The sequence below is a fragment of the Asparagus officinalis genome, chromosome 1, assembly GCF_001876935.1.
Source record: "Asparagus officinalis chromosome 1, Aspof.V1, whole genome shotgun sequence".
In the NCBI taxonomy this organism is placed as follows: Eukaryota; Viridiplantae; Streptophyta; class Magnoliopsida; order Asparagales; family Asparagaceae; genus Asparagus; species Asparagus officinalis.
In genome coordinates this window covers 9,019,642-9,044,999 of record NC_033794.1, presented here as the reverse complement: position 1 = coordinate 9,044,999, position 25,358 = coordinate 9,019,642, and the positions used below count along the sequence as shown (strand labels likewise).

At 36.5% G+C, this 25,358-nt stretch overlaps 2 protein-coding genes across 2 annotated transcripts; one reads left to right on the top strand and one right to left on the bottom strand.

The window, feature by feature from the left end:
- LOC109848645 (39S ribosomal protein L46, mitochondrial-like) lies at window positions 117-7,841 on the bottom strand. The gene is made up of 6 exons (XM_020418265.1): window positions 7,629-7,841; window positions 7,485-7,550; window positions 6,763-6,837; window positions 5,323-5,452; window positions 5,053-5,178; window positions 117-591 (listed from the first exon to the last, which is right to left on the bottom strand). The coding sequence occupies exons 1-6, from the start codon at window positions 7,775-7,777 to the stop codon at window positions 448-450; spliced, it is 690 nt and encodes a 229-aa protein (XP_020273854.1). The 5' UTR covers window positions 7,778-7,841; the 3' UTR covers window positions 117-447.
- Window positions 8,710-12,961, top strand: LOC109848638 (ras-related protein RABB1c-like). The gene is made up of 6 exons (XM_020418255.1): window positions 8,710-8,855; window positions 9,135-9,274; window positions 11,070-11,152; window positions 11,228-11,426; window positions 11,508-11,576; window positions 12,637-12,961. Exons 1-6 carry the CDS (start codon window positions 8,810-8,812, stop codon window positions 12,730-12,732), a joined length of 633 nt encoding a protein of 210 aa, XP_020273844.1. The 5' UTR covers window positions 8,710-8,809; the 3' UTR covers window positions 12,733-12,961.

Genomic DNA, 25,358 nt, shown 5'->3' with positions numbered 1-25,358 from the left:
TACATCTTTTGCTACGAAAAGTCTCTAAGAACACTAGAATTCTAAAGTTATGATGAGAATCAATGTCAGTTATCCAGTAATCACACTAGTTCTTTAACCCGCCTGAGGCAAATCACTGGAAGTTTTAATAAAGCAACAGTTCTCAAATAGTTCTCAAATAGTTCTCAAATATTCTTATTTTGATAAAAAGCATAGCACAAAGTGCTACTCGTTGCTACAGATAAATCAGAAAGGAAAAATTGACCGCAGCTTAGACAAGCCTATCCTGTTTACAGATGAAAAATGGCCCCTCATGAGATATAATGCTTACATTTTTCTTGCACAGTTAAGAATATCTGATTCTACCTTGAATCCAGATTTAGACTTAATCGTCAAGAACATTCAGATGACGGCGAATATGCCTGTGTTGGTTAACTATTTGCTTCATATCACCTTGGTGATTGTCTTTCAGCTAATGATCATCTGGTTGAAGAATGACGCTTTTTCTGGAAAATATTCCATCAGTTCATCCTTTGTTACCCAGACATAATCCTCACACTTTCCAATGCTAAGCTTGCTGGTCCCAATTACTTGTGATTTGAAAAAGAATTGCTGCAAAATGCACAAAAAAGATTATGCTAAGAAGAAAATGTTTGTAAGGACATCCTCTGGTCCCTACATTGGAACATATACGATGCAAATTTCAACACTCCATGCATGATTATTTTTTTGGGTCCCTGCACGAACCTTCAAGTTTAAGTTCATTTCAATCTAATTCCGTAATGTTGAGATTTGAGTTAAAATGTATTGACTCTTGCATTCAGAAGACATCAATAGCTCATGGTAACATTTCCTTTCCTTCTTTTTCTTTTCTCACCCTACATCTTGAGCATTCTAACCAATTGTTAAGCAGAATGTGGAAGAAATATTGGTCCAAAAATTGTCATACACTTCAAATCCAAAGTATGAGATAATTTGAAAAGTCTAGAATAAAGATTCAACATTCTTCAAATTCAATTTGAGTAGTCTGGAATACTTTCTCTTTATGAGAAATTATAGGGCGAGGAAAAAAAACCTTTCAATATTTTACTAGTCTTAGCAGTTAAACCAAATCTTATGCATCTTAAGTAAAACTGTATACCTGCTTTCAATCTATTAGTATGGAAATTAGAAATATATTAAATACTACGAAAAGTGAGTTTCAGGATGCCAGAAAAAGATACAGTTTCATGGACCATTATATACTGAAAAATGGTGCAATTGAGCTTCTTAAAAAAATGGATTTTATATCACAAACCATGGACTGCTACTCCAATGACTACTCCAATGACTAGGAAGTAAATAGGGGGAAATGACTGTTAGGTCTGTTTATGAGTCTATTGTCTAATCTGATTTTGATGATTAACAAACAATTCCTAACATCGTCTTCTAGTATTTGCGTTTGCTCGCTAGGTATCCTAGTCAAGCACCCTATTTGGAAGATGGTTGAAATTGCACTTTAACGATGACATCCTACTGGAGGTTGGCAGAAATTGGAATGAAACATTTGCCATTCAAGTCAAAGACTCAATATCGCGCTTCATCCCTCTACCAAGATCAAGCTTCATGAAGATTTTCAGCTTGGTATTGTAGGCTGTCTAAAAATCACAATGGATAGTTGATCCCCATCAAGCTTCAATAATGAAAGTTATAATCAGATGACTCTCATGCCAACAAATGAAAGCTATAAATGGAGGACTTTTCACATAGATCGAGAAGAGTTACAATTCAACGACACTTCCGACAACTGATGAAAACTCTATTCAGTAGTCTTCACAATCAACAGTGAGAGTTACAATCCGACGACTTTCACACCCCCACAACAGCTAAAGCGAAGATTACTGAACAATGGTCCTTGCAACGCTCTACAGAAGAGGTTATCAATCAACTAGCCCCTTCTAAAACACGAAACTCATCTTCGCATTACAATTCTTGAAATGCAGGCAAACCCCACGTTTTCAAGCCGTAACAAGCAAAACACGAGCGGCCCTCGCGTTTTTGATGTTCAGACAACACCCAACTCCGCGTCTCAATTCTAAGACGCGAAGTTAGGGTCCTGAACGCCAGATTGGGCGTTTGACTCATTCAAACATGAGTCGAACGGTTTCAGAACTGTTTTCCCACGATCTGAGGAAATCACGCCCACTCAGGAGCTGATTTAGGGGTTAGTTACACCCCTTATCCTCCTATAAATGACCGCCTTACTCAACTGAGTAAAGGGGTTAGCTGATCGGTGGAAGTTTTGGAGATCAAAACCGTACAAGGTCGGATCTTTAGGAGATAGAAGATTTGAATTAAGTTCAGAAGATCAAATCTAAAAAGGATTCTTCAGCAATAGCAAATCGGCCTGATTATTAACCGAATTTTGGTTCTAACAACTCTCTTCACAGAGTTCTAACTCGTTCTGAGTTCTAAAACTCGTCAAGAATTATTCCTTAAACTCACCACGTAAGTTCACTGTTCCTACGAGATAAAGACAGTCGGATCGTCAACGGAGAGCAAATTCGACGCAAGCATTAGAAGGAGGCATTCCATCGCTACCTTGAAGAACCCAGTTTTTAAACAAATGAGAGAATCAAATTCGTTCTCTTCTCTTTTGTAATCAGGAAATCCAATTGTAACTGAGATTAAAAGGAATACAAATCAATTTTTCCTTCGTTTCTCTTACTACAAATTTTCCAACAAACAGGTATAATGTCTGTAGTTTAGGTTTATTACTTTATGTGTTTATACTTAAGGCTCAAACCATACACATACACATTATTTCGTTTTATCGCTTTCATTGTTTATTCGCCTTGTTAAAGGATTTTTGAAAATCTTTGTGGATAAGTTTTAGTCATAAAATATATGAATATCTATTAGTTTCATATTTATTGCATTATACATCTATTTGGGAAGATAACGTGTTTTTGGATTATAGACTTAATTGTACTATTTTACGTCTATTGATCCTTTTAAAAGTATCTCAAAACTTGTTTGAAATGATTTCATCAGAATCAAGTATTTAACGATTTCGTCTTTGTGACGATTTTGTTAATCTATGAAATCATATTTAATCGTATGTTTTGCAAAATAATGAGTTTTCACAAATGGAAAGTGCTATTTTAGAAATTACTTTTCTAATATGTATATTTTCATATGTATAAATGTTTTCCCAAGTTTCACAATTTTTAGAATTATTCGGCTATTTTTTCTTCTTGCTTTTGTTGACTGCCAAATTCAGCAGTCAGCCGACTGAACAGTCGAACCAGTCGACTTGGCAAAAGCTGTTTTTTACAGCAACTGCTATTTCAATCAATTAGTCGACCGACTGCTTAAATCAGTCGACCGAACAGTCTTTTTAGTCGACCGACCAAGTTATTCAGTCGACCGATCAAGTTTTTCAGTCGACTTGTCAGAAGTAGTTTTTACAGCAACTGCTATTACAATCAACCAAGCGACCGATCCAATCGACCGACTGTTTGATCGGTCGACCTAACGGTAACTACGTCGACCAATTTTGTTTTTCAGTCGACTGGTCATGTTTTTCAGTCGATCGGTCGACCTAACGGTAACTAAGTCTGTTTGAGAGGCTATAAATAGTCCTCAAGACTTATTTGAATGAAGAGAAATTTTTGGGCAGTTTGCTCCACGTTTTTGAGAAAGATCTAGTGTGTTTGTTTATGTGGAAAAAGAGTTTTACAAAAGAATCTTGATTTTGTTCTTGAGGCATTCATCTTCAAATCTCAATCTCTCCTTGTTTTGGAAAAGTTTTCTAAACTCTTCCTCTAACTAATCTATATTTTGATTTTCATATATAAGCTAGATTTATTTGAGTTTGATTTCGTTTTACTCATTGTTTACACACACAACTACTTAGAGAACAAAATCCTTATTCGCACCTATTGTTAAACACGTTGTAATACACAAGGACACTTAGAGTAGTGGTTGGGAAAGATCGGGGTTAATTTCAAGAGTGGGTTGGTTGTAAATTCTAGGGAGAGGTTGTAATTCCAAACACTTGAGAAAGTTGACACGGGTAGTCCAACACTTAAAGAAGTGTAGTTTGTGTGATTGACATCGTGTGCATTATAAAAGTTATCGGTAAACTTTGAAAACCGTTCTGTGTAGTTCTTGTTGATAGTGGAGATCTCCTCGAGGTGAGGAGCGAAGACGTAGGTCGAGGGTTGACCGAACTCCGTGATCATATCTTGTGTTTGCGATTGTTGTTAGGCGTACTTTTTAATTTACATCTTATGCTTGTGTTTATATTGCCTATTGTCTCATTGTTTATCCTTGCATATCTTTTTGTATATCATATTGCTAGGATATTGCCTTGTAAATTTTAATTTGGCATCGTAATCGGATTAGATTAGTTTTACCCTATTCACCCCCCTCTATGATATTTTCAATGACATCATCCCGCAAAATGATGTCATCCCCACCTTTTGTGTCCTAGGATGACCACATCAATTGGTAGAGAAGTGAGAAGAGAAGAAGACTCTCCTCTCATAAAGAGAACAATTTGTACCTTTAATAATATGAATTCTAAATTTACAATCCCTTGATATCTTAAATTATCTTTCGCTAGTCAAAATTTTATAAGATACCTATATTTGAAGCAGTGAAGTTTTTTTCAAGATAGTTTATATTTAAAGTTACTCATATTGTTATTAAAAAAAAGGTACTCATATTTTTCAAAAGATATTTCTGAATGCAGACTAGCAATTTTTAATGTGGATTTCTCAGCAATTTCCAAGATAGAATTAACTAATTCAGTGACAAAGTAGTAGGGGCCTGCAGTTATTTTAACAGAATGCAACCACATGCAAAAGAAATAGCAGGCAACATCTACTCTGTAAATTTAAATCCCAGTAGACCCCAAATTAACATGATTTTAGAGTTCCATAAACAAGAATAATTACAAACAGATAGGATCTACCTTCAATTCTTAATGACAACAAAATTCTAGAATTGAAGAATTCAGGCATCAATATATGTATCTAAACATGAAACATGATTAAAGTCCATAAATTTAGGTTTTGGCAGTAGTACCTTGAAGGATGGAGTATCCGGTGAGTCTTCTGTTGGCCCTACTGTCACATGAGCCATGGGAGCATTTCCCACAAAATATGTATGAAGCAGCCCTCCAAGTACAGATTTCAATGCTGATTCCGCACACTGAATTTTGATTTGAAAGGTAGATTCAAATATAATTTTTCAATAAGGCCGTGTGAACAGCACTAAGTGAAAAATAGAATAATGGAATAAACAGGTAATCAAATGATATTAGAAGTTGTACATGTAGGAGTATGAAGTTATTACCAGCCGCATATTTTCTTCATTTTCATAAACCTTTTGTGGAAAATGCCAAACAGGCTTCTTGTCAGAAGCTCCATATGGTGCACCATAAAGGAGAAGATAGAGTCTTCTGTCAGGTGCCCTCTGCAATGACCTTATCAAAGAAGGCAAGAAGAAAATAAGAAAACAAAAGGCTAGCAAAAAAAAAGGACTAGGAACAGGCTATTGAGTATCAGTCTCCAAGAAAAGCAAAATCTTGAAGATTAATATGTTGTTGCTGAAATTAGAACTCTGGTTCTCAAAGTTGCAGTTGCTTATAGAAATAATATTCAAAATAAATTTTATGACTGAGGAAATGTAAACAAACCATATTTAGACTTCGCTTATGGGGTTATATTATAGCATGCATCCATTGGGAATATGGCTCTGCAAGACAAGGGTTATTGGGTATTGCAATTGGCAACTGTCAATATCTAAATCCATTAAGGAGATTATTATAGGTATTTAACATTTGTTTGATTAGATTTTCAGGAGATATCTACAGAATGAGATATCCATGTGTTCAATGACAACCAACCTTTGGCGATGTAATCCGCACAGATACAAATAAGTACTTAAGCTACTGTGTACACAAACTAATAGTAGCCAATCTTTTTGCATGAAATGGATTGCTCGACTCATCTAATAATAAGACAAGGTAGAATTGTCTTTCCCGTTTTCTTTTTTCCTCTTCTTTGACTAAGTTATCATGAAGTTACCGGGCATTACATGTAGATTGCACATAAATGAGTTGGTAATGGATTTTTTGTGTCCTCTGATAACCTACTACCTGTAAGATTTAAAAGAGATCAGTACATATCACAATAGGAGATCTGAAGGACTGATGACGAAAAATACTTCGTGTGTGCGGGCGCGCCTAACTGTAGAAACTCAAGATTTCATGTATGACCCTAGTATTGATATAAGTCCATTAAAGAGACAAAAAATGGCATCAACAACATAAAATTTGCAATACAATCACATAAAGCATGCACAAGGAAGCCAAGTTCAAGTAGGAAACAGGAGGGGCGGCTACAAGAAGATGAAAAACCAAAAGCATCAAACATAGGGAGAAGGGAGCTTGTCCACCATCTGTTTAGTTATACAAGTGAATTACTAGGAACCCAGTGATCAAAATACAGGGGAAAAGGATTGTCAATAGTACAAAACTAGTTACTGACAGTTACTGACAAAAATATGGAACTCATATCGTTAACTGCAATGTATACAATAAACAACAAAAAGCATAGAGCTTCCATTACAAATGACAACCGAAGTTTAACACGACTGGATCAAAATAGTAATTTACTATCTGGTAGTACAATAAAGTACCAAGGATGCATGTGTCTTTACATTGCATCACTGGTAAAACTTTAATAGATAGGTAACAAGAATAAGCAATAAAGCGCAGTTTCATTAGTGTACCTCCGATCATTTTTCTCGTCAGCTTCGGTGATCCTTGGAGCTGGTTCATAATCAATCTGATAATCACCTTTCCCCCTATATATAAACAACAATTCCAAATATTTTGAACAATATATTAGTAGTTATTGAAAAGGGAATCAAATTGGTGTAGGCAAGTACATCTACTATTATACGTAAAAAATAAACTTTTCATAGGTAATACGTATGTACATGTAAGAGGGCTAGGAGAACCAAATCTATTGTCATAACCCACAATTGACTCCATATTTAGTCGACGTGAGACTAAATGGGCCCTAATATACCACCAAGCTCAGACAGTCTCCGCACCCACATGGGTTCGATTTACACTAGTTCAGTCCCGATCGAACACTACAAGTCACCCCTTTGCCTTGGCATCAGACTAGTCACTACAATGCTAGTGTCACTAACAATGCCACTCGCTTGAAACTGGGAGAATTCACCCCTAAAATCTAGTTGTCAGAGCAATGGAACCCAAATACCTTATAATCCCACAACTGACTCCCAACATAGCTGATGTGCAGCTAAATGGACCCCCGACATAACACTCATCAGTCATCAATCAAGAACCAGCAATAAGTTAATAAATTTAACCTTCCCCCCTAAAATTTTTCGATACCAATAAAGCTTGAGGTGAAAATAACGCATTATGTCATAAAAATCAAAACTCTTAACTGCCAGAAATGGACATTTCAAAATTTTACCTGGCATCACCCTTCCCCAAAACATCATCAGCATACTTCCTCCGATACTGCTGCTGCCATCGAAGCCTACACAAAACAAGATCAAAAATCAAAACTTTTCACCAAAAAAAAGACCATTTTTTTAAAATAGAACCGGAAATTTACGAGAATTCTTGGAACGCGTAGACCACGGGATCGATTTTGGGGATGACAACGGGCAAGCGCTCGAAGAGAACGGAGGCCACGATGTTATATGAGCTCGAAGTTGAGAAATCTCTACGAGATCGGAGAAGAGACACGGCTGACCTCCGCATCACTCTCTTCTCCCTCCCCTTCTTCGATCTCTGATTCTATTTCATTTTTGCGTATTTTCGCAAAACCTCCCTAAACCCTACTGAGCCCGTTAATAATGGGCCTTATGAGCTTTTAGTAAAAACACCATGCAGCCCGGCACGAAGCCCAACCAAGTAATCAAGTGTCTACCAAATTCTGAGACGAACGAAATTTAAGTTCATTTCACCAGAACGCAACTACAGCATGTGTTCTTTGAATTATATTTTATTATATATGCATTTTCAATTTTAACTACTTCGTAATCAAACGAATTCCTTGCTTTCATCTGGCTAGCGACAAAGTATGCTAATCTTACGTAGGATAATCTTAAAGAACAGCTGTGACCTCATGACCCGCTTTTATCCAAGGCTCATGGGTTATGGGCTGTATTAAAAGGTGTAAACGCTCATGGGCCATGGGCCTCCGTCAAAGACCCAACTCGTTTAATCCGGGATCGCTAAAAAAGTATTGCCTTCTACCAGTGGGTTTCCCTTCCTTCGTTATTGCGACAGTGGTCGGTCTAAAGGGACAGCGAAGCACAATCCAGCTATTATTGTTGTCATCATTAAGCAATTAATTAAGACAATTATTTGCATATATAACCGTCATCATGCGTATTTATAAGATTACGCTATAAATCTTGATATCTGCAAAACGACCATTCAAATAATCAATTTTGAGGAACATACCACTAAAATCAACAGACCATAACTTGTCAATAAAGGTTTGACTATTTTCTCGATAATTTTTTCTAAATTAGCGTATCAAAATTGATGATTAATTGATTTGAGGGTATTTTTATCAAAAAAATTGTTGACTTAAGGGGTAGTTTTACAAATACGGAGATGTGGAGGGTACTTTTACAAACGCCCGTGATCAGAGGGGTATATATGCAAAATAAGAATACCCCCATCTCATTTCTTCTCTTTTCCCACGCGATCCGATCTCTATTTATTTGGGTTCGTGCTTGTAGCCCCTTCAAGCTTGTTGAATTGAATTGGAATTGAATAAGGATGTCGTACGCTTACCTCTTCAAATACATCATCATCGGAGACACTGGTAATTTCCCTCCTATTTTCTTTTTGATGTTTGATCTGTTTACATCTTGGTTTCCGTGATTTTCAGGTATTTGGGCATGATTTTTTTTAATTGATGGGTTTTTATGGGTTTTGTTTGTATTGCGCAAATCCTGTAGAAATTTGATAGAACTAGCTTACTGGTGCTCTGACAGAAAATTTTGTAGTATATATTGATGTATTACTTTATTTATTTGAAATTTTTTGAGTAAAATTATGTATTATACATGTTAACAAATTGGTTACTTTTTTTTAAATTCAGGAGTTGGGAAATCTTGCCTGCTTCTGCAGTTCACAGACAAAAGGTTCCAGCCTGTGCATGATTTAACTATTGGTGTTGAATTTGGGGCCAGAATGATTACAATTGACAACAAGGCCATCAAGTTGCAGATTTGGGATACGGTTAGTTTTTCATTTTCTTGTTCCTTGTCTAAAGTTTATGACTATTTTCAGTTGATATGCTCTTGAATTGTTAATAGGTTATCCGTTATCATAATATAGAATTTTTACATGTTAGAGGAGTTGCATGCTGATGGATTTTTCAACCAGAATGAAATCAAATGAATTTTCACTCAGACAATTCCATTTGTTAGTTCTAGAGGTTTACGTATCACCTTATTTGCAATATGTGATTTTTAGAATATAAATGCCCTTTTATTCTTGTTAGTTGTTAGAAAGAAGGATTACTCAGCCTATTCTTCAAGGAGATTCGGGTGTTGCTTTCTCTTGCTTGAGATATTCGTCACTTCTGATGAAGATGTTTGTCTTCCTCCTAGCGAGTCGAGCCTTTTTCTTCGTTGTATCAAGTTAAAAGTTTTGCTCTGTGGAGAGTGTGAGAATCAATAGAGGGGCTAAGAGCATCTCCAACAGCTTCACTATCTCATGTCCTAGACTAAATATAGGGAGTAGGAAGTGGAAAAATTGCTCCACCAAGATCCATATGTTGGAGACTAAATATAAGGAATAAGATTTGGTATTCCAAATTAAGGATAATAAAGTGACTCCCTATATTTAGTCTCAACATAGGGAGCATTGTTGGAGCAACTTTCCCCCCTCCTACTCCCTATATTTAGTCTAAGACATGAGATAGGGAGTCATTTGGGGAGCGTTGTTGGAGCACTTACTCCTTATTTGGCTCTCTATTTTCTAGGATGAGAGATTTGCTTCTCAAATATAGGGAAAACCTAAGATCTTCTAAGGGGAAGAGTGGCTGATGATTTAAGGTTGGGCTCGGTTTTGTAATAAATGATCGCTATGTTTTCGAAATGAAAAGTGGTTAGTGTTTGTTGGAATTATTCATTTCGAACACATTTAAAATCAGAATAAGGTCTGAAACCGACCCGGGTCAGTTTTTTTTTTCAGTTGTTAGATAACAAACACTAGCCAAGCTAGCGAGGATTTGGGAATCATGCTGTAGTAAAAGAACCAATGTCCTAATTTGAAACTCACCTACAGTGAAATTATATTTTATTCTAGTTAAAACTAATTAATTACCATAAAACGACAAATACTTCAAATATTAAACACAATGTGATATGTAAACAAATAGTAGAAACGTAGAATTATTACATGTAGTTTTGCATTGTAAAACGCTCGTATAATTCATATATGACTATTCAGAAGAAGTGAGTCGAACAAATTTATATGCATCATACTGTGGCTAAGAGTTAGAATTATCAATAGCTGGGTTTATCTTGAAAAATGAAGGAACCAACAGTAGTATTTGGCTGCAGACCTTCATGTGCCTTCTGATCTTTGCCACCAACCATATGTCTTTTTGTGGTTAGTGAAGGGAAGCGAAAGGACCATGTTTATGGAGAAGAGGCAGCCTTTGGGGTTGTTAGAAAATATCCAATACAGAAACGGGTTTGGGGAAATAATTCCACAGAAAATGAGCCCAAGCCTCTTGCAATATTCAAAATGTAAATTTTGCGATCCTTTTACTAGACAGCGTAGGACTAATGTTTTTTTGTGCTTATCTTTCATTTGCAGATATGTCCTTTTTTCACAGGAGAGAAATAGCTTTTCCTAGTAACGTTTGTCATATATTTATTAGCACCATTATTTTGTTTTGCTCTTTGTCGATATATCATCATAAGCTTTCGTGATTATTTCAACAGATGTATGTACATCTTCTTGTATATCTCTCATTAGTCACCAAAATACCATCTGATTTGAAGTGTTTATGTCTTTATAGGCCGGTCAAGAATCCTTCAGATCTATTACAAGATCCTATTACAGAGGAGCTGCAGGTGCACTACTAGTCTATGATATAACCAGGTATTTACTATTCAAAACCACTGCAATGCAAAATTCTATGACATACTTAAATTATTTTCTCATGTGTTTTTTCAGGAGGGAGACCTTTAATCATTTAGCAGGATGGTTGGAAGATGCAAGGCAACATGCTAATGCTAACATGACGATTATGCTGATCGGTAACAAGTCTGACCTGGCACATAGAAGAGCCATTGAGGAAGGGGAGCAGTTTGCAAGAGAGCACGGGTTGATATTTATGGAAGCATCTGCTAAAACTGCTCAAAATGTTGAGGAGGTGACAAGTTCTGCCCTTTTTTGTCAGATTTAAATGGGCTATTCTGTCAAATTCTGATTTTTTTTTAATTGATTTTTACAGGCTTTCATTAGCACAGCAGCAAAAATATATAAGAAGATTCAGGATGGAGTTTTTGATGTATCAAATGAGGTAAGAATAGTTTTATTAGCACCATTAAACTTAAACTTGTTGAACTAATGAACTAGATATTTCGACAGAGGCAGCATAGACATGGGTAGAAGTATCTAATAACGTACAATATGGATATGCAGATACATAGAATTTCAAAATCTCATGCAAGTCAATTTAATACTTATATATTATCAAAAAATATAGGTTAATCATATAGTAGCAATCAAATCATTCAAAGATGAGAGATCTATCAGATCCACCATAAATTTAAGGATGGAAAAAATTGTGTTTCTTTTGTAATTTTTATCAGCCTTCCAAAAAGGCTTTCTGGTTTTGAAATGCTCTTACTTACACGTAGTAATCATAATTACATTTTATCGTCAATTGATTGTTCAATCAATAGCTTTGAGCAACAGAAAAGGCATGAATTTGCATGAGGAGTCATGTCCTAGTGGGAACATTCAAGTATAATTATACGACAAAGAATGAGACATTTTATCCTTTAATCTTTAGCTAGTTTTCCTTCATCCATCATGACTTACTCTGTCCATAAGTTGTTTGTCTATCTAATTCATAATCATATGTTTGGAATAGATAGCTATTTTTCAATAGACTTCTTGATTTTCATGCCATTTATATTCATATGGTTACACTTAAAAATCAAAGCTATTCTTGACAGTTGGTTTCTAAGCTTATATCATTAAAAAAAACCTGGGTAAATGACAAGAAACTCCCTTCATCTATTCCTTGTTTACAAGAAACCGCCTCATCTAAAAAGTTCTACAAAAAAATCCCATCATCTGTGACATCGGAGCAGATGCTTGCACTTGGTGGAAGTCTGGACTAATACCTGCACTTCAAAATCTACAATTTTGGGAGTTGAAGAAAGAAAATAGAGAAAAAGAGATGGTTCTTGGATGAAGCAAAAACAATAACCTATACTTCTTCATGCGTATGTCTGCCCAGATGTCTGAAGAACCAAACTCCATTATCAAAAGTAGTGGCCTCGTTATAGATTATTTCTTGTAATTTTTCCTACTGGTATACCTCCTACTTTGAATTTCATGGGTTTTTTCAGTCTTATGGGATCAAAGTCGGGTATGGCGGAGTTCAAGGCCCAGCGGGAGGGAGAGACGTTTCGTCATCTTCAGCTGGCGGCTGTTGCAGTAGCTGAGCTCTTCTTGTTGCTGAATCCTTGATGATTGCTGCTATTCATACAATTTCCTGTCTGCGAAAATTCTTCTTATTGTGATCAACTTTTTTACTATGGGATCCTTACTTGTGAAATGTATTTGCTTCTTGGATATGGTAAATAAATATGTTCATCCGTTTGTAAATCTTTGCCGCTGGACAGACTTCTGTTTGAGTTAATTGTAATTGCGGAATTTCAATTTACTTCTCCATATTTGGTGTTTGCTATGCCTTAGGAGAGAAGAAACTGAACAAGGACTCTACTAGTGTAATGGTGTTTTTATTATTTGTCTTGTGTTGCAAAACGAAAGTAAATTGCACTTAAATCCTCTTTTCCTCATGCAAGGGTGATCAGCGTTACTAAATGAGTTAAAGGGGAGATAAATGCTGATGCATCTTTGTTTTGATTATCAAGTAAAAGAACACCTCACAAAAATCTATCAGCTGATAGCTACAATCTATCAGCTGGTAGCTTTGAAGTACTGATGAAAGCTGAAAAGTTCGCCTCTTTAATAATTCACATCACTTTGTAACCTTTCATGATTAGCGAACGAAAGTTTGAAAGTTACATCTGTAAAATAATTTCTAGTCACCACTACAATTGACCGAAGCTTATTAAAATGATACGCACTAAGAAAGTTTTCAACCTTTTTTTGATCCATCACCATCCTCTCCTAAGATAAGACTCCAATAAAAACTGAACAGGTTCTTTATTACACGATTCAGTATTTTAGCAAAACATCTTGCCGTAGAAGTCTCGACCTTCATCACTTTGTCCTCTACTTTCATCGAACATCCGTGCAATGCAATTTTTTTTTTTTTTTTTTTTTTTTTTTTTTTTCAACACTCGATCAAGATGGCATTCCCTTTTGCGTTGCCAATGTTGGGTTACAAGCATGAGAAAATCTCGATGTATTGGCGTATTGCGTACTTAGTGCTCCAAAGAGGAAAGGATTAACGGATCAGCACGCTTACCTTGAATAGCTATGTTTTGTGCTAATTCAAATTGCTTATTTTCGAAACATTACGTGCCTAAGAGATCAAATCAACTGGATACTCTCTCTCCGGAGTAACTTGTTTTGAACTCAATCTATTCCTCTATAATAATGGGAGGATCCAAAACTCACTATTCATGCTACAGCAATGTTACGGTAATTGCTATAGCACTATTGTTGTGGCACAAACAGGAGAATCCGAGATTCACTATTCGTGCAATAATAAATTACTGTAGCACAAACGGAGACTGTAGCGTTTAAAAACATTATTACCGTAGCTCAGACGGGATACTGTAACATTTAAAAAATAATACTGTAGCACTTACAAAAACTGTATTTAAATGCAGAATTACTATAGCGAAAATTAAAAAATGAAGGTCGTGCTTTGCACGGGATGCACACTAGTTTAGTTCTAAGGAATAACTGCGTCTTGTAGTTCGGTTCGGAATATGCTGTAAAATGATGAAAACACCATTTGCTCTCTCCCGAGATAAGATACCCAAAAGGCATGCAGCGATAGAGATATAGATGCTCTAAAAAGGCTGAATAACTTTGGCATATAGATTAAAAGGAGTAGTGGTATGATATGCTGGGCATTTCTTTGGATTAGTTAAACTAGGAATTTTTCTGGATTAGTTAAACTAGGAATTGACTTATAACCTGCTCTGGGTGACCTACACGCATCGCTAATTCACCAGCCACCAAATACTGTATATATTTTAATTGAAGAAATTTTCAAAACCGACCCAAATCATGTTTTTATTTTCAAAACCGACCCATTTTTTTTATCAAAATCGACTCACTTTTTGCCACGTCGGCTTAATCTCATTTCCTAATTAGTCGGGGTCGCCAACCTCGACTATTTAGGACAGCAAAAATCGGGTTTAAGGCTTCTAATTGGGGTTTAACAATCTCCTAAACAGTCGGGGTTGCCAACCCCGACTGTTTAAAAATGGAATTAAGCTGACGTGACAAAAAATGGGTCGATTTTGATAAATAAATAAAAAATGGGTCGGTTTTGAAAATCAAAACATGGTTTGGGTCGGTTTTAAAAAATTCTTCTATTTTAATTATCTTTATGTCGTCACTGAGGGGGGGTTAGTCATCTAGAACTTTTTAAGTAGAATTGGGATAATTGATAAAGTGGGATAATATTTTTACACTGGGATAATTTAGTGGAACAATGATGGGTAATTCTTAAAGTGGGATAATTTGGTAGGATAATTTGGTGGGATAATGATGGATAATATTATGAAGTTACATAATTTGGTAGGATAATTTGGTGGGGGTAATGGTGGGTATAAATTACTATTGCTAATAATTGTTTATTAAAAATAATATAATATTATAAGCAAATTCTAGTAATAACTATAAAATATAATGCAATAAAGCATCACTATTCATCTCAAAAAATAAAATATTTTACAAATAAATAAAAATCTAAATCCCTAGAGTGACTCGACTTCCATCATCCAACATGGCTTCTATCATCCCACAAGGCATCTACCATAGAATTTCTCCAAGCTCCTACAGCTGCTCGTTGAGTCTGTAACTCATCTTCTTTATCGGAGTCATCGTCTGCATCAGCAACATTTCGTTGAGCTTCTAGTGGAGGATCATAAATGTCGAAGTTCAAATCTCATAACATCATAAAGAAAGAAAAATAAGCATTTTACAGCCATTAACCTTTTGGATCAATCTCATCATGATCGCTGAAACCAAATCAGTAAATAAATGAAATGTACACAGGAATCATTCATGGCCGCTAAACAGATGATCGACAGATGAACTATAAATATCCCAATCAATTTACTGAGCCGATTTAATAATAATAGATATCACCATTAACCATTCAACATCTAATCATCAATGTGATCGCAAAGTTGCTTTCTAACTTATAAAAAACATAAATAGCCCGCATATCTTTAGCACTAACCCACCAACACTATATTCTTAACCTAAACCACTGTTGTGGAGAGAAAACTTAGATCAAACAAATAATAATAAAGTAATTTAACGTCAAAAAGCTATCAATAAAGTAATACATCTTGAAGATAATAATAAAAGATCTAATCATCACAAAAACAAATTAAAGACAGAAAAATGAACGGATGATTGACTTCATGGCAGAGAAATTTTCTAGGCGGAGAAACTAACCAAGAGGGAGGGAGGCGGGGTTTCACTTTTTTTTCCCAATTGTATTCTTTCCAATGTGTGGGATAATTTGAGAGAGGAGAACTTATGGTTATATATATAGGTAGTATAATTTGTGGGATAATTATGACCAATTATCCCAATTCTAATTCTAGTAGAATTCTACTTGACTAACGCACCAAAAAAATAATACAGTTCTAGTTCTACAAAAGTTATACTTAACTAACACTATAAAAAAATATCCTATTTTCTAGTTCTATGTGACTAACACCTTAAAAATTTATCCTACAAATTATCTCAGTTCTAGTTTTAAGTTCTAGATGACTAACCCCCTGAGGACAAAACAAAGCAACATAATATCTGTAACTAGCCGTTGCACATGCTGCTACAATTTTCTCAGCCATCAATTAATTGCAGCTAGTCAATTTGTCTGTAAACAATGCAAGTAACAGGAAACATATATATCCAATCATAGCGCCAGAGCATAACCTACTTGGTTGTAACATACAATGCATATACGATATTTGATATGCTATAACCAGGTCAGTTATTTGCAACAAATACTGCATGCTGTAGCACTGGCATTTTTTTATGCTACAGTATCCCGACTGCATTAATAATGATACAGTAATATTTTCGAACATTACAATTCTAGTCTGTGATATAGTAATCAACGCTACAGCAATTTGCCGCAACATGAAAGATACAGTTTGGATTCATTTACTGTAGCATAAATAATGAATCTTGAATCCTTCAATTATTACAGAGGAATAGATAAGTAATATTAATTACAATTGTAAATAAAAAATTTGTCACGCAGACACACTCATCATAAATCTTTTATGCATAGTAGAATTCCTTTACAAAGCTATAGCTGTAGAAGACAGTAATTTTAAGTGTATTTGAATTCTGATCTTTCACAAACCAAAACAGATCTTTCCTACTCTCTTTACCGTTTTTCCCCCTTTCTTGAGATTTCCATAGTTTTATATAAAACACAAAGAGATTATTTCGGATTTAAACACAAGAAATTAAAAATGAGGGGGGGGGGGGGGGGGGAATTCAATTATACTAAAGAATCAATCAATAAACTAACAGTAACCCCTAAAAATTCATACATCTATGTATTCATCCAGAACCCAACACAAATCCATCTATCGTCAGATCAAAGAACCCAACAATAAATAATTCCCCAAAAAAAAACCCTAAAAATTTACAAATAAGAGAGCTGAAGATAACAAGAAGAAACCCATTAGAAAGGGGCGGGAGCCCCATCGCCAAAGAAGGGCCTCCCCTGAAAACTCTCGTTTTCCGAGGGTTGATAATGTAAATTCTCCTTCAACTTGTGAAACCCATGCGCGAAGACTCCGAACCCGAACACGAACCCGATGAGCGCGATCACGAGGATCAGAAGAAAGCAAAGGCAGCAAGCTTTGCTTGGACAACAGCACATCTTGCAGAATTTGAAGAAAAAGAGGGTGAAAGCGGAAACAAGAGAATTTTTTTTAGAGCAAAGGGGACGAGGAGACGAGGTTGCGATTTTTATAGAGCCGTAGTCGGGCCTAACACGTGCTTGCTTGCCAAATAGGTAAAAGTATAGGGTTGATATGGTAAATCTTTATTGGCAGTTAATTAGAAAATATGCCACCGTTGTTGAGCAATAACTAGGTGTTCACGCGTTGAGGGATTTTGGCGAGTTTCAGTTTGGACTTTAAGATAAAGCCATTATGATTTTTTGTTTTTCGTTTGAAAAAAAAAAAAAAAAGTGTGTGTGTGTGGGGGGGGGGGGGGNAAACATGAAAAAACCAAATTATCTTAAATATCAACAAGATTTATTTTCAATTATTTGTTTCATATGTTATACCCATGTAGCAAGCCTTACGTTGGTCTGTTTGTTTGCACGAAAGTAGCAAAGAGGTAACTGAAGTAGAGTAAGTTTCTCCTAATTCAAGCAAAAAATTATGTTTGTTTCACCGAAAAGACCATTTCAGCTACTTCCATAAATACAGATATGACGTCTAGGTAGCACTCCTACTATCTAGATTTTTTTTCCTGCCCTTGAAAGCTCAGAAGGTGAGGGGAAGTGAATAAAAAGTGGGGTCCACTTAAATTAGAAACTTACCAAGGACAGATGATCTTAAATAACATATCCAATTTCTATCCAAACAAACAAATAAATAAAAGAATTTGATGAAATACTATTTCCGCTATTTCTAAAAATATATGAAACAAACAAAATAAGTACTACTTCCGCTACTTTCTACTTTATAATTGAGGAAGTTACATCTTTGATCCACTTTTTACTTCTAGTAGTTACGTCCATCCAAACAGGCCCTAAACGGAAGCTAATATCAACATTTTTTAAGCACTTACCGTTAACCACTACATAAGAAGTGATTATTGTTAAAGAATAATCTGAGAGATGATGAATGCAATTTAAGTAAAAAGAGTAAGGTTATCTGCAATGTGCTACTAATGACTGAAAATATATAAACTTTTTTCACCTTTAATTTATGTTTTATTTTATGGGGTGAACTTAAAAATAGAAAGTACTTGAACGAAAAGATAACTTTACGGAGAAGTAATTTCTGTCGATAATACCAAAATCGAACTCTACGCGCATATGCATTAATTAGGTGGTGCCATATTTAACATTCGTGACAGAGAAAGGCAACCAACTTTCTCAAACCAAAAATCTCATCTCTCTAAAGTTCAACAAACTAACAACATCAAATGTGGCCGTTCTTCTTCCGTTTCCAATGTTTTTTTTTCTTAAATAACAATTTCGAAGTAAGTAAATTATTTTTAATGCAAATTCATCCCCTCTTCATATTTTTTTTGGCCAGGAACACAGAAGGAGATCTTTTGGATTTAGATTATTGTAGAAAGTAAGAAAGTTCGAAGGATTGTCGATCCTGAAATAAACTGATACCGCATGTTTGCTGATAATTTAAGCGTTGAGAAAAATGAAGCGTGTTTGCATTGGTCTGCTGGGCCAGAAATTGACGATTAGGGCCTTTGGGCCAAAAACTTATTATGAAATTTAGGCCTGCTCTTTTCGCTATGCTATTCTTGGGCTACAAGTTCTCGTAGCAGCCTGCGAACTTGAAATTATGATAACGTGGATAGTTCACAAATATAAACGTTTAATATAATTTTTTTTAATCGGCTGTTTGCACTTTAATATCCCAAAGTTTCATTCTTTTAGCGTATTTATATTATTCTAAGGTCCTGCTTTGACTATTCTATTCCCACAAGTGCAAAAAGCTTAAATATTTTGTAAGAATATCAATAAAGTGAACTGAGTTTGAAACAAAATTTCTTACTAAATTTAAATTTCCTCGCTAGAATATATGTACAAAGTTAGAGCTTTTGGATGTCAAATTGTTGAATGGCATCAAATTGAAAACTCTGGAACCCCAGATCGGCAAAATAAAACTTTACTATGCCTCTTTTTGAAGGGAAAATTGCTTCCACCCTCATTTGAAAGTTATGCTTCCGCCCCCTAAGAAAAATACATTGTCTCTACCCCCTCTAATTTAAAATCCCTAGATCTGCACCCCTTGGCCCCTATTCCTCTTTTCCATTATTCCACAAAATACATTTTCCTTAAATTTCCCATTCTTAGCTACAGAAGCAAGCACCGAGTAAATTCATGCTTTCTAGCGATCTCGTCTCCCACTGTGAGAACATGACGACTTTGATTGTGTACTCAGTGAACTACGTGAAGATACTTAAGATTAAGGTTTCTCGCCTTCATCACTTTGGGCTGTTAGGGATTAGGGTTATACCGAAGAAGAGGGGGGTTTGAGTAAGTATAAGAGAGGACATTGTAACACTTAATTATTTATGGACACTTGCAATGCCAAAAATCTTATTTTATTGGGTATTTTTTTGGTGTTGAGTTTTTACTTTTTTATGAGTATTTAATTTTTAAGGAATAAGAGAATGAAGATGTATTTTTGAAGAGCGATAATAGAAGTTAACCCATGATTAAAGTTTCTCGTCAATAACGAAAATAATATAATTTCATACTGTTTAGTTTTTTCGAGGGTTAACATTAAGCATATCCCTAAAAAGCCGTGATTTTCGGATAATTTTTTATTAGGAACCAGGAAAATGAAGAAAATGAATGAAGAGGAGAGGTTTTCCTGATAGGTTGAAGATGATGACGTGGAAGGAGTATTTCTGGAATAATGAAATGAGCAGGTGAGGACAACGAGAGAACATACGGAATTTTAAAGTCTATTGGGGGTAAACACATGGGACTTTTTCATGGTGTGAGGAAGCTTGATTTTCTAATCTCAAGGGGTTGGAGGCAATTTTCCCTTTTATAAAAGTAGGGCGAGATGTACGGTCCATACATTGTTATACCCACTACTCAACCAATTGAGCAAGAGTAGAATATGAATTGCGAAGGACTCCCCCATTAGTGAAAGAATCATCACTAAACGCTTTCGAGCTTCAACTCGTAACTAATAAAATAATGCTAGAGGCACACCACCCACCACAACCCCAACCACATTCTTCCCTCTTATTGCTAAAGTAAACCGGGCCCCACATGGGATTTTAATTTTTTTTAAATCTCATATGGAGCCCGGTTTACTGTAGCATTGAGAGGGGAGAGTGTGGTTGGGGTTGTGATGGGTGGTGTCACTGATGTGCCTCTAACACCACTCTAACTAATAAGCGCGCTGAGGGATCGTTAGTGTGTGCACGTTAGAGACCTTGTAATTATTAAAAAGATGCAATCTAAACTTGGCATTGACGAATTGTCATTTGTCTCCCATCAACCAATCTTTTCCAAACACATTACTTAGGATGACCCCATTAGGTCATTACCAAATCCGTACGGACCAAACAAGTCACTGATTTGAATTGTTCTTTAATTACCATATATAATAAATAAGATATAGCTTAGACCTTAACCAAATACACAGTCATCTCTTCTGTTTGTTAACTGGTAAATAAGATTTTACTTTAAAATTCTCAGCTAGACAAAAATAGAATACAAATACTTGGTTATCTCGTGGTTTTGATGCACGTATTTTAGCTCATACAAAAGTAAATGCACCAGCTAACAAGCGATACTTCTCCCTCTACGTCAAAAATAAAGGGGCATGTGTTTTGCATAACCATCAATTTTGTTTATTTATCTACACATAGAAAATATTTTATAATTTAAGTCAGACACCTTAAAACACATATGTTCCATTGGCTAGGTTTATATCAAGCTATATATCATACCTTACAAAGACAAAGGTCAGACGTCCTATAGTTTATCACATAATCTCGAGTCCAGAAGTAATATCTCATTCCCAATATAAGCATGATTTTTTTTCTTTCCTATTTTCATTGGACTATCGAAATTCAATTGTATATGAGATAAGCATGCTTGACGAATGGTGCATATTTTTAAACCATTGTGATTGTTGTAGAATTGACAACACGATCGACCGCTGCAGTCGACCGCCAGGGAACGGTTGACCACGGCGGTCGGCCGCTAAACCCTGTAGTCGATTTATGTTTCTGCCGATTCCTGGGCGGTCGACCACGACAAATTCGACGGTCGATCGTCAGTCGGGTCTGAGTATGGGTTATGTTTTCTGACCCGTTTTGTTCTGTGTTGATATATAACCTTAATCACAATTATTAGGGTTAATTAAGGACGACTTTGAGCAGCTTTTGAGAGAGAATTGTGCATCCTTTGAGGGAGAATTTGTAAGAGATTTTGAGAGCTTTGTTTGAGGTTTTTTTGTGAGATTGTAAACCCTATTTGTATTCTCTTATCTCTAATAGTAAAAACTCCCCCTCCTTGCCCCGTGAACGTAGGCAACTTGTCGAACCACGAAAAATTCGTTTGTCTTGTTGTGGTTTGTGTTTGTTCGTTTGGTTGTGGGCTATCTCGTTCTTGTTCGTGCTCTTTCGTGTGTTTTGAGTTCCGCTGCGCACAACAAGTGGTATCAGAACCAGGTTTAGCTTGGGGCTTGTTTGGAAGATTCTCTGAAGGATTATTATTTGAAAAGTTAGATCGTCAACATGGATCGTGTTTATAGGTAATGATAATGTATGCCCTATTGGTGATATTGGTACAGTCCAGATCAGGATGTGTGACGGGGTGACTAGGGAGCTGAAGGAAGTGAGGTTCGTTCCACAGTTGTCGAAGAACATCATTTCTCTTGGGACTTTGGAGGCAGCGAGCTATCGGGTGATCTTAGAGAATGTCACTTTGAATGTCACAAAAGGTCTATGGTGGTGATGCGAGGTGTCAGGAGAAAATAACCTATACCATTTGAAAGGCAAGACAATTACAGGGGGTTTGGCAACTTCGATCACTACAGAGGAGGATACGATCAGCTTATAACACATGAGATTAGGACACACTGGTGATAAGTTCCTACAAACATTGGCAAAACATTGGCTATTGAAAGGTGCAACGACCTACAAGATGGAGTTGTGTGAGCATTGTGTACTTGGGAAGAAGGCTAAAGTGAAGTTTGATACCGCAATTCACAACACCCAAAGTATATTGGATTATATTTATAGTGATGTTTGAGGTCCTTCCAAGCATACATCACTTGATGGGGCAAACTATTTTGTCACTTTCGTTGATGACTGTTCCAGGAGAAATTAGGTATATATCATGAAGCATAAACATGAGGTCTTGGATATTTTTATGGAGTGGAATAAGAAAGTGGAGCTGCAAACAGGTAGAAAGGTAAAGACACTTCATTCAGATAATAGAGGAGAGTATAAGAGTGATCCATTTCTATAGTTTTTTCGAGATCACGGGGTGGCTGGGAGATTAAATTGTACCTTGTTAGAGAAGGTGCGATGTATGATATCACATAGTGGATTGTCGAGATCCTTTTGGACCGAGGCGTTGGTTTATGCGAGCCATCTCGTGAATAGGTTGTCGTGCACTGCGATACAGGGGAAGACTCCTATGGAGCTATGGTCTGATTCGGTGGCTAGTGACTATTAGTCACTTCGGATATTCGGGTGTCTAGCTTATTATCATGTCAATGATGAAAAATTAAATCCGAGGGTGAGAAAAATAGTCTTTGTGGACTTTAAAGAAGGAGTTAAATGCTTCAAATTGTGGGATCCACATGACAATAAGATAGTCATTAGCAGATATGTCATGTTTGATGAGACGTACATGATGCCTCAAGTCCCTCAGCAGGTGGAGGAAGACTAGACTAGTAGGATATCATAGCAAGTAGAAGATGTTGTGACTCCACCAACTCCAGATAGTATTGTATCTATTAAGGCTCCTACAGAGGTGACACTAGAAGGGGATGAGATGATAGACGGGCATTTGGAGGATACAATAGTCAGTGAGACTCAAGAGCATGGTCATGTTCAGGAGTCGATTCTAGCAAATAGACCTAGAAGGGTGATTCGTCGGCCAGCTAGAAATAATGATGTGTTGGTTACATATGCTTTATCAGTGAAGGTCATTAACAATTTGGCTCCTTCTACATATAGGGAGGCAGAGTCTAGCTCTGATTCGATCAGGTGGAGGAAAGCTATGGAGGAGGAGATGCACTCTCTTCAGAAGAACGACACTTGGGAACTTGCAAAGCTACCAAAGGGAAAGAAGGTTATTGGATGTAAGTGGGTATATGTAAAAAAAGAGGGATCTTCTATTGGAGATATTCGGTACAAAGTCAGATTGGTTGCCAAGGGATATGCCCAGCTTGAGGGCGTTGATTACAACGAGATATTCTCACCCGTTGTGAAGCATTCGTCAATTAGGATTCTTTTGGCATTGGTGGCACAATTGGATTTGGATATGGTCCAGATGGATATTAAAACAGCTTGGAGACTTGGATAAGGAGATCTACATAACACAACCTATGGGATTTAAGCTGTAGAAAAGAAGGATTTGATGTGCAAGCTGAAGAAGTCTCTTCACGGATTGAAGCAATCGTTGCGATAATGGTACAAGAAATTCGACAACTTTATGATTGACCAAGGATACACGAGGAGCACATATGACCCATGTGTTTACACGCACAAGCTATATGATGGTGAGTATATTTATTTGTTGTTATATGTTGCTGATATGCTTATTGCTTCCAGGAATTCTTTGGCTATTAGAAAGTTGAAAAAGGAGATGTCATCCGAGCTTGAGATGAAGGATCTTGAAGAAGCTAAGAAGATATTGGGTATGGAGAACGAGAGAGACATGGTGAAGGGGAGATTAAAGCTTATACAGATGAGCTACTTGCAGAAGATGTTGAAGAAATTCACTTTTGATGGCAACGCTAAGACAGTGAGTATTCAATTGGCTCTCCACTTCAAGCTTTCAGCTAAGCTGTTATTTGTTTCAGTTGAGAATAAAGAGTACATGTCAAAGGTTCCATATGTCAGTGCGGTGAGTAACTTGATGTATGCGATGATGTGTATGAGGTCAGATTTGTCACAGGCTGTGAGCATGGTGTCCAGGTACATGCACGACCCCAGGAAGGGTTATTGGGAGGCCGTGAAGTGGATTTTATGGTATACCAAATGTATCGTGGATGTTGGTTTGTTATTCCAGAAGAATGAGAAGATTAGACAGTATTGTATTGGCTATATGGATTTTGATTATGCTGGGGATCTTGACAAAACGTCGATCTACTTCAGGATATGTATTTATATTGGCAGGAGCATTGGTGTGTTGGAGATGTACACTTCAGTATATGGTGGCTCTATCTACTACGGAGGCGGAGTATATGACGGTAACTGAAGCTGTAAATAAGGCTTTGTGGTTGCACGGATTGTTGGATGACTTGAGGATTGTACAGGAGACCATTCAGGTGTATTGTGATAGCATGTCAGCTATCTATTTGATAAAAAACAGGTTTATCATGTACGCACGAAGCACATTGATGTTAGATTTTACTTTGTTCGAGATGTCTTGGATGATGGATATGTTATATTCGAGAAGATCCACACAAAGGATAACCCTACGAATATGTTGACCAAAGTTATATTGGGCGTGAAGTTTGATCATTGTTTGGAGTTATTGAACATTTTTCGTTGTTGAGAGCTTTTGGAGACCATTTGGGTGAACTACGTGAGGCTTGATTCCTTGAGCAAGAGGATACATATGCAGTTTTTTATGCAGCCGGTTGGATTAGTTAATATTGATGGGGTTTGATCTCTCGTTCGGGTTCTTGACTTGTTGTGGATTGAGTCCGTTGTCGTGGATTTATTTCACTTCATACTGGACACAACAAATATGACATTTGGATGTTTTTGGTGTCAGCTTAGTTTCGAAAGAAACTTCACAGAGGTGGAGATTTGTAGAATTAGCAACACAATTGAAAAGTTTAGGAAAACAGGTACAAGAAACTTTTGGAAGCCTGCTGGTCGACCGCGAGACAGCTGCGGTCGACCGGAAAAGTGCACAGGTCGAAGGCAGATTTTGGAGTTGGAGACGGTCGACCGCCGCAGTCGACCGTCAGGG